Genomic DNA, 10,476 nt, shown 5'->3' on the forward strand with positions numbered 1-10,476 from the left:
CATACCAAAACCATGCCTCCGGATTCCAATCCGGGAAATCTCCAAAAAACAAAACAAAACGTATTAATCATGTTCTCTCTTCTCTTCTCTTATCTTGCCTGTGTATAAAAGGGCGTTCCTGCAATACTTGAGAATCAAGCAAACCAACCAAAAAACAATTAATGGCTTCACCTAAACTTGCCTTACTTAGTTTACTGGTGCTACTCGGTTCAACCTTGATTGCTGCTAACAGAGTCCTTTTAGAACCGCATGATGATGATGATAATAAGGATGGAGAAATCGGAAAGTGGGATCAAGATGTTCCAAATGGCGGTGCCGGAGCTGTGATTGGAGGACACTGGGGTGGTGTTGGTGCTGGGGCCGGTAAAGGCGGTCATAAAGGTCCTGAATTTGGGACTGGAGGAGGAGGAGGAGTCAATTTTGGTGGTGGCAAAGGTGGTCATAAAGGTTTTGACTTTGGGACTGGAGGTGGAGGTGGAGTAGGAATAGGAGGAGGAGTAAGACTAGGAGGAGGAGGAGTGGGAGTAGGAGGAGGAGTCAATATTGGTGGTGGCACCGGAGGCAAAGGAGGTTATATGGGTGGCGGTTGGGGTGGACCTGGCGCCGGAGGCAAAGGAGGTTATCCTACTACTCCTGTTCCTATTGTTGTTCCTACTCCAACTATTCCAGTTGCTCCAGTTGGGGGTGGTAAGGGTGGTTATACTGGCGGCGGCGGCTGGACTGGCGGAGGCAGTTGGGGTAGCTGGGGAGGTGGTGGTGGTGGCGGCGGTGGCGTTGGAGGAGGCTGGTCTGGCTGTGCAGCATGTCCTCCTCAATGTATAAAATATAATTTGGAGAACAAAGAAGCAATGCAAATGCAAATGCAAATGCAAAAGGAAAAGGAAAAGGAAATGGATATAGATATGGATATGGATACGGAAATGGATGAGAGTCCCGACAATGAATGAACGAATGAATGGATAATGGAATCTGAATAAAGACGAGGCAAATTAAACAACTAGAGCTGTTACATCTTTAAGCTCACTTCAGTCCTTGTAATAATTTGAGCATCTTTACTTCTCACTTCACTTGTATCTTTTCCAATAAAAAAAAATTAACTAAGTTCAATTTAATCTTTTTTCTCTTCAAATATTTGTCTCTCTTTTTTATGTTTCAATACTTCCCACTCACTGCCAACCCAAAACCAAGGCACTGCCAACCCAAAACCAAGGATTCACTCAATATATTTACATACATGAATGAATGAGACTTTTATCTTATTTGGGAAGTATGTTGCATATACTATTAAAATTGGAAACTTTTGATGCTTTAAGGTCACACGTATATTGACTTTGTTAAGATCAATACTTTGATCACGAACATGTTAATTTGATGATAAGGTGTTAATTGATTTTATCCATGTTTGCTACTATAACATAAAACACGTGATTGTATTTACGAATACGTGAAATCATATAATTTGTTTATATACTTTTCCCTAAAATATATTATATTTAGTTTTTATTAATTTAATGTTACATTTTATGTAAATTTAATTTTAATTAATACTTAGAATAAAAGTAAAACTCCATGGGATATGCGGTGATGAAGCAAGAGAACCATTTTCATCCTTATTCCGCCCCCATTTAGAAACCCTATTTGTATTGTAGCTCATACAAGAAGTCGCTAATGCTTGATGGAGCAATGATGAATGCACTACTTGTATTTCATTGCCAAATCTGTAAATTACATGACTATATATTCTTTCTTATGCAGAAAAGCTTATACATTGATTTCCTACTAGTCTACTTTTATACTACAGACAATTAATTCTGCAAGTATTTCTATCAACTTTCATTCATTCTCTATATCAACGGAACATGTTACAACTTACCATTTCTTTTCCCATGGTTACAACATCTCTGTGAACTCCATCAGCGCGATTCTTCTTCATTTCGGTCATTCTTTAAGCTGTTGTGATCTCTTGCAGCTGGCAAAGAAGACGATCTAGGAATTTCTGTGAACAAATAGGATGATCTTTGTGAAGAAATAGTAGCTGATGGTCTTAGGAGAGGAGTACCAGCCCTGCTTGATACTTCATTTGCAGCTGGAGCTGGACTGTTGGCATCAGTAAAAGCTGGCTGCAACTCAATTTCAGGGCATGTGCCATTCGGGGCCTCACAAATATCGATGTACTGGTGATCATATTCCTCGAGAGACAATACTGTACTTGTATCGGTGTGTACGGTAGAATCATCCATGAAATGTCCATGCCTCCGCTTCCTTCTAGCTGCCTTCCCCCATCCATGAATTGTCTCCCTTATCCTTTGTGGGATTATTGCAGCCTTATAGTTTGTTCCCATCTACATGAAGATAACCATACAAATCAAATGGCTCAGTGTTCTGCCAAATGTTCAAACAAAACAAGACAGAAGTTCTTGCAAGAGGATAATCCAGGCGCTGTATAGTTAGGCGTTGTGTCCGAAATAGAAATTCTGAATATAAAACTAAGAGCTACTTGAAATTGCAAACAGAGGCAGCAGAATGTAAATATTTAAGAATCACTTTTTCCTAGAACCATGGATTTATATGTATTTCCAGATAAATTTTATCCAGATTAGTAGAATCCCAAAGGCCAGTTTCCTCTTTTTATTTTTGGATCTAAGGGCTGCGTATGAATTGGGGCTTGCTAAGCCTTTCACCTTGTAGTTGCTTTGCTGCTAGAACAAGGTGCAATAAGCTTGTGGGCAGAATTCCACAATTGTTCAAATATGCATAGTGTATCAATAGTATCATTTGAAGAAGATTTTCTAAGAATATAAACCTGAGTAACAAGTGCGTAAAGCGGCAATGTGCTGTAGCTGCAGAGGAATTGTCCAGCAAATCTACAAGAAAAGATGATAACATAACTGCCAAAGCTGTTGATAAATCTAAAGAAAATAAGAACTAGCTGTAATCTCTACATACCCCAAAATAAGTCGTATGTACACGAGCAAATGGTTTCTAATAAAACAAGAATTATACCCAAATTGCCACTGTACATTAAACAAGAAAAGAAAATAGTTAAAGAGCATAATCCAGCAGTCAAATACAAATAGAGTCATAGAAAAGGATGTACCCAGAACCAAAAGAAGGAAGCCAGCTCAAATGCATTCTGTAATCAAAATTTAATGATTATGAAGCATGTGTGTCAGTTGTACTTGTCCAAAACAAGGTCATAAAATGAACAAATATAGCCAAAAGATAATGAAAAGAAGAGAAAAATATGAATTGATTCTTTCAGCTCTATACTGCTTCTAACCTGGAACAAAACAAAATGGATCAAGGACAGGAGCAGTTCTGGCTTCTTGAACCAGAAAAGCTCATCTCGAGGCTTTAGCTTTGCTCCTGCAAAGTATCCGTTTATGCCGGTATTCTCCAATGCCAAAGTTGCAATGATATGCTGAAGTTTTGTACCCACCAAAAGGACAAGCTGCATAGAGATCTTAGATTTCAAAATAATGTAACACACAAGGGCATAGTAAATCCAAAAAATTCATTAATGCATCTTTAGAAGTCGTCCGGTTTTCTATAAAAAAAAAGTCGGTTAAGCTACAGAAAATAACGAGCCAAACGACTTCTCAACTATCTTTCTCAAAGACCCTAAAATGTTCTTCCCAGCATATAGGTGACTGGTAAAGCTGAAACAGAAAAGAGTAAATACTCACACTGATAGGAATAATGGCTATCCAGAAATAGAGATTTGACCCTGCAGTAAGATAGGAGAACCAAACAACTTAGTGAGTTTAAAATTTCATATAGAACAATTATTCAATGGTCAGTTAACAAGATTTATGAATGAAATCATATCCGTCCATTAGAAATAAACAAACTGTCGGGGGGGAAAAGTATTCACGAATCCGATCCTTGTCTTATTTCACAGTAAATTTATTGTGTCTATGTAACGAGTTTGAAATTGATAATATAATCATGATAATCCCATGACTTCAAAAGCAAAGCAATAAAGATGCAAAAATTAATTCATTAAATCACAGGGTTATTATTCTTTTCCTCAACATCTTCCCAATGCCATACCTTTGACATTAAACAGCATGAAAGCAACGACAAATCCCCATAATAGACCACTGCAAGGTGATGAACAAATGGGCAGTTTAGCTGACTTAACCATTCAAATCCAACCCTTTTTCTCTAAATTCTATATAGCTTGCGCTAAATCCAATGTAACTAATGCCCAAGGACACAACTTTTACCTTACACCAACTATCTTTTGGAATTCTTCTTCCATGGATCGAATCATGTAGCTGTGAAAATCATATTTCTTCGAGAGGTTGTGATTCTGCCATGGGCACAGAACAGAAAGCTAACATATTAATAACACAACAACCTTGCATATGAGGAAGGAAATATATTATGATACTAAGAATCTTCACGCATCTATCAAACAAAAAAAAAGAATCTTCATGCAGAAAAGAATAGCTTTGCTGCTTCAGAGAATTTCTTGAACTTATTCCACATAAATATATATTGACATCCACAGGGGAGTCTATGCAGTTCATCTCTTATCAACCAACAAAAGTTCACACTAACATATCCTTGGGGTTTAGCTATAGGAACATTAAGATAGATGTCAGCTATTAATATGAAGTGGACTTTTGACTATCAGCTCGAACTTTTGGTTCAAACGGTTCCATGACATGGTATCAAAGCCAGTGTAACCAAGTGGTCCTGGGTTCAATTCCTGGCAGCCCCATTTGTTGAGTTATTTGCAGGACATGGTAATATGGGCCTGTGTTGTCACGCTTCATGCCCAAGTGTGCTTTGCGTGTGGGGGTGTGTCAGCTATTAATATGAAGTGGACTTTTAACTAGATTGTATAATCTTGGTTTCTGAAAGATTAAAAAGAAAAACAAAAGAAGCAGCATACTGTGATGAAGCCCTTGCGAAGAGTAAGGTAGTCTGTGCGAACCACTGAACGCCCAAACTGCCGGAAGAAACAAATCTGCAGGTTGAGAAAAACAGTAATCATTATCAAGACTATATGAGAAGAGCAGAGGAAGACAAAAATATACAGAAAAAGAGCAGAGGAAACCATGAAGGTAAACTGTACAAAATATACAGTTCTTCCAAGATATAGTTTCGTCCAGTTCTTTCGAGTTGAGAATCATGAGATTGCCATGGAACTCTTGTTTATATACTCAACATCTAACTCATCAAACAGTAATTCTCTTGAAGATAAAGTTCTTTCCCTTTGTTTCATTAGATTCCAAAACATTTACCCTAATTTAGAGTGCCTCAGAAAGAACAAAAGGGGCAGGGGCACTATAAGTGGAATACCATTTTCAGATTTTGCACTATTTCTTATATTTAAATTTCAACAACTCAAAACATGGAGTGAAAAAATGAAAGAAAACACAAAAAGCTCATCAGGAATTTGAGTGAATGAAGAAGAAGAATGATACATTATAATATATGAACAAAGGCAAGAAAGCGAGTCTGTACCTACCACCCATGTAAGAAAATTATTCCTGACAAAATAATTTGATGCATGATATCTGACAAAGGTTGTTTGCCTTAGCAAAGTCTTCTGTTTGGCGATTTCTGATACACGATAAATTAGGAAATCATGGTTTCTTCCCCTTTAAGTAACAACTATTAAGAGCTTTGTGCTATGTCAATACCTGTTAAGCTATCATTGCGGTCCATATGTGCCGCGTCCTCCCACATCCTCCAACTATGAATCTGCTTAGATAATTACAAGTTAGAAGTTAGACAAAGCAATTGCATTTTAGTTTAACATTTAAAATTGGAAAACCTGCTTATTCACATATAACTACATTACAAGGAGAACTTAAATTATCTTAGGTTTTAGATAGTCTTTGTCCAGCCAAAAGCATCTTGCTTAGAATAATGTAGTTTGGATAGAAAACACAAAAGAATGTTGGAACACTCATAAGCATAATAAAAAATCTAAGATAATTTAAAGACCCACAGAAAGATTAAAAAAGATAATGAGACAGAGTATGTTTAAAGTATTCTCTATAGAGTGACAAGTATTTTGCAGCAGAAGCTAATGCATATTACATCTGCAGCCGAAGATAATTCTTTACCCTTTCCTATCAGTTGTATATGAATAAGAAAAGTTTTCACGTTTCAACCAATGTTAGCCACTCCAAATGAGTTCACCAGTGAGAAAATTAACAAATATAATGCAAATTTCTCCACAAGAATGAGAGGTTATGAAACATTCTAACCTTCACAATAGCCAGCAACATCGTTAAGCAACTGTAAGATATATGTGTGATTGCCATCACAAAAATGAAGCGATGCAATTGCTCAAGACCTTCATATGACAAAAACGGCTCGTGACCCTGATCAGCATACCGTTCATTAATATTCCATAATGCATTTCAAATATAAAGAGAAAGGAATTCAACAGATCATATGTAAGAATAAAAGCTTTCAATCATATATCTAGCATGGAAAAACTCAAAGCTCAATGTGTACATTTGGTCGAACTTCAATTTGGTCATACTCACAGTTAGTCCTTATACTTCTTGATTTGATCACAAATGGTGGCTATAACAGAGTTGTTTGACTTAAAATTCATTACTACCGATTATTGGTAAAAAGGAAATTTAGTATTCGGATGGCATTGCGATCAACCATACACTGACTAGGGTTTAAATAGATTGTAGAAAGAGAGATCATGTTAAGGAAACATTTTAAGCTGATAGGTAAGGTCCAAGAATAGCTTTTATTATCATTATATCTGACAGATCATAGGTAAATAAATAAGATCATGTACCAATTTCGACCAAATAAAAGATTTTAGGGACTAATGACCAAACTGAAATTCAGGGACCATATATACATATTGGGCCAAGTACCAAGACCGAAATTTGCATTTTGGCCATAGCATTCAGAAAGAGAACCTTCCTGATAGAGTAAATGCACTCCTTAGGTGATTACTTTTCTTTTCTGTTTGAGGTTCTTTAAGTCTAGTCATGAAGACTCTTAAGCAATTGTTATTTCAATGTTAATCAATCACTAAAACAATATATATGAGGAAATCGCATCTGCCAAAAGCATTTAATATTTGAAGTTTCATCCTGAGCTATACTCCACACAAATAAATGACATACCTCTTTGCAGGTATTTTTATCCAAGGCAGTAAGGAATCTCCGGGAAGGGAGAGTATGAAAAGAAAACATAAGCAGTTTACGTCCCTCGGATGAATTTTCTTCCATTTCTTCATCAACCTCAGACCTTGAGCAAGGAGCAAAATTACTATCATAGAACTTTGATGGAATGCAGATATTAGCTATCACGCTTGAGGTAGCTGTTAAAAGGAGTGATATGAATCCAAGCAGCATCAACTCTGAAGACAATCCAAAAACTTATCATTAAAAAAAAGTCATGGAAATTAAATTACTTAGAGACTCAATCACAAACAAACCGAAAAAAAAGGCTTCTGAAATATTTTTTGTTGAATAGAACATAGGCAAACTACCTTCTTTCATTTTTTCCACAGCTGCTAGTAAAGGTTTCCTATTAGTTTTCCGCAGCCACTGCAACAAAGAAATGAAAGTGTGATAGTAAACACTGAACCTATTGAAACTCAGACAAATATAATATTAACTGAAAAGCCATTGGAGTTTACATACTAAAATTTGGACCAAACAATAATTATGATAATGTTGCACTCAGTTGATTATTATGTTTGTGAGAACATATCCTGATTTCAGCTTATCTATACTACATATATCTTTCTACTAAAAATTCTGGAATTGAGACTTTTTTCACACCATGTATTAGCAAAAGTAGTCCATGAATAACAATCCATTCAACAAAGCACAGGCCCAATTAATCTCCATTTTTCACCAAAACTTGAATGCAAAGCACTTTTTGAGTTTCATTCTTTATTTGGATATTGGATCCTTTGGCATCAAGACTAGACCAGATTGACCTCAGAAAACTTGAAAGAACATTTGAAAGTTAATTCAACCCAAATGACAAAACATTACCAGACAAGCCTGAGCTCACAAATACATGAAGGGAACCAAAGTTGAAAGACCATATAAACTTTTAAACAATAATAATGATAGAGAACAGTACAATTCAGGTAAACAACTTGGAAAATAGAAATAACATTAAAAAGTAGTAATGAAGAAAAGACTTACATGACTTAACCTGTGAATTGAGCGCTCCACAATCAAAGAAACAACCACAAAAAGTGTCAACACTGTTGCAACTGACCATGTTGGAGTTAACGCCAATGATCGCAGCTCTGAGGTATTTTCTTTTTCTGCCATGTTAGCCAGCAATTCTCATAGACCAAAAAACCCCTAATATTCCTCTCTTAAAAGAAACGCAATAAAAGTGCAATTGTTTTGTTACATTTACACACTTCCTCTTCCAAACTCATATAGGGACTTGCACTAACTATAAGAACATGAATCCTTGATCAGAATATCAGAACCCCTTTCCATTTCCACTTCAACAGTAAGGAAGGAAACGAGACAAGTCTCAAAGATGTACTTCACCGTTTCCTAAACTATAAAAGCAGAGGCCCCAAGAAAAAGAAAGAAAAGAAAAGCTGTATCCAAGCAAACCTGGAAATAATTCCAAACTCTGAAATCCGCTGGCATAAAAGAAACAGAACAGGCACAGCAAATAAACTCCTTTTTGTCACCGTTGTAACAGAGATAACGCCAAAAACTTACAGGAACCCAAAATTGACTCCACTTACTATATAAACACCTGTCCTCTTCTCTCTCACTCTCCACACTATTACCCTACGCAAGAGAATCTCTTTTGAATACCTACATTTTTCTCAAAAACCCTATTAAACAAGACAGATCCAGCATCCAACATAAGCAATGGCAATAGAAGAAACAAAGTAATTTTGATCCCACAAAATAAAAAATAGCAGTGGAGATTTTATTGTGTTTGTTAGTAGAGGAAAAGAAGAAGAGATCTCAGTTGAACACTCTCTTCAGCGGATTGTAGTTAGTGTTGTTCTTCTCTCCTTCTCTCTGTTGGTATGGCAACACTAACGTGCCAGCATATGCAGGTGTTATATTAAATTATTTGACTACATGAGAGAAGAGGGTAGTTACTGTTTTTAAAAGCTGCAAGGACGAAAAGGAAACGCCATCGTTTTGGAAGAAACTATATCGAGAAATTTAGTTTTCATTTGTCAGAAGATATTCACCATCACTCTCCATCATTATTGATTCTAGGAACTTGGAAATTGGAAGACCAATTTGTCTTTTTCCCTTTCATATTTTTTTTTTCAAGTTACTTTATTCTTTTTGGAATAAAATTAATTCACATACAAAGTTTAGAGAAATTGTAGATAATAATCTCAATTACTTTTAGTTTGAATATATTATATGAGCCATAGAATTTCGAAGTCATAGAATGGTTGATGAAAAATAAATATAAGGTTTTAATGGGTAAAAAAAACTAATTAATTATATTATAATAAATAAGAAAATAGAACTACATAAAAAGATAACATATAAAGTTAATAGAAAAAGAATATAATATGATTAATTTAATTGTGACGTTTGGCTTAAATTGGATAGATTTTGTAAACGTTAAGCTTAAATTCGTATTATTTTGTAAACGTTAAGTTTAAGCCTATATTGGTGCTATTTTGTACGTGGGACCTAAATTGATGCTATATTGTAAACGTTAAGCCTAAATTGATATTATGTTATAAACGTTAAGCCTATATTGGTGCTATTTTGAACGTTGAGCCTAAATTGGTACTTCCCTAAAAACCTTAGACCTATTTTGGTACCTTATCAATACATAAAATAACAGTTTTTGGAAAAGCAGTTACAGATCAAGGGTAGTGGGGAGTGGCAATTGATTGTCCACCTAAAGGAAAGTCGGTATAAAAAGAATTTTTTTAGAAGGAAGACACAACCACATAAAAACAAGACAGAATCCAGAATTCTTCCATACTGTAATTTAGTTATTTTACTATTTTTTTCATCTTTTATTGTAAGTTCTTAATTTCTCTTGTGAATTCAATTATTCAATTTAATTTATAATTTTTGACATCATTTTAATACAGTTAATATCAATCTTTTAAATTTAGCTGCAAACTTACAGCTTCTAATCGTATTCGATGATGAAATAAGAAAGTAATTTAATTAATATAAGGGATTTTACTAATTAGAAAATAAAATAAAATTGTAGGAAAAGCATATCTAATAAATATTAATTTGACTAAATTTTGTCGTTGTCCCCGTGATTATATTTTCACATGCAAAGAAAACAGATTGAAAAAGGCAAGTAAGACTAGGTGCCTAAAAGTTTAAAGTAGTAGTGATATTTAATTCGTTTAATTTCTATTGCAAAATCTATTTTTGTTTCACAAGTCCATATTTGTAAAAGAAAATTCTGGCTATCTCAAATTTCAGGTCAAATTGATGAAAACTAAAACTAATATAGATATGGGATGGGATGGGAGGTTGAATTTAA

The 10,476-nt window shown here is 35.1% G+C and overlaps 1 protein-coding gene across 1 annotated transcript; it reads right to left on the minus strand.

The window, feature by feature from the left end:
• Positions 1-1,676: 1,676 nt before the first annotated feature.
• Positions 1,677-9,074, minus strand: LOC136218884 (MLO-like protein 14). Its single transcript, XM_066006048.1, has 15 exons — positions 8,160-9,074; positions 7,490-7,547; positions 7,122-7,357; positions 6,231-6,347; positions 5,658-5,718; positions 5,483-5,577; positions 4,904-4,978; positions 4,230-4,315; positions 4,054-4,103; positions 3,687-3,727; positions 3,281-3,451; positions 3,098-3,133; positions 2,947-3,014; positions 2,804-2,864; positions 1,677-2,342 (listed from the first exon to the last, which is right to left on the minus strand). Exons 1-15 carry the CDS (start codon positions 8,289-8,291, stop codon positions 1,914-1,916), a joined length of 1,716 nt encoding a protein of 571 aa, XP_065862120.1. The 5' UTR covers positions 8,292-9,074; the 3' UTR covers positions 1,677-1,913.
• Positions 9,075-10,476: the final 1,402 nt, after the last annotated feature.

This window comes from Euphorbia lathyris, chromosome 2, assembly GCF_963576675.1.
Source record: "Euphorbia lathyris chromosome 2, ddEupLath1.1, whole genome shotgun sequence".
Lineage (NCBI taxonomy): Eukaryota > Viridiplantae > Streptophyta > Magnoliopsida > Malpighiales > Euphorbiaceae > Euphorbia > Euphorbia lathyris.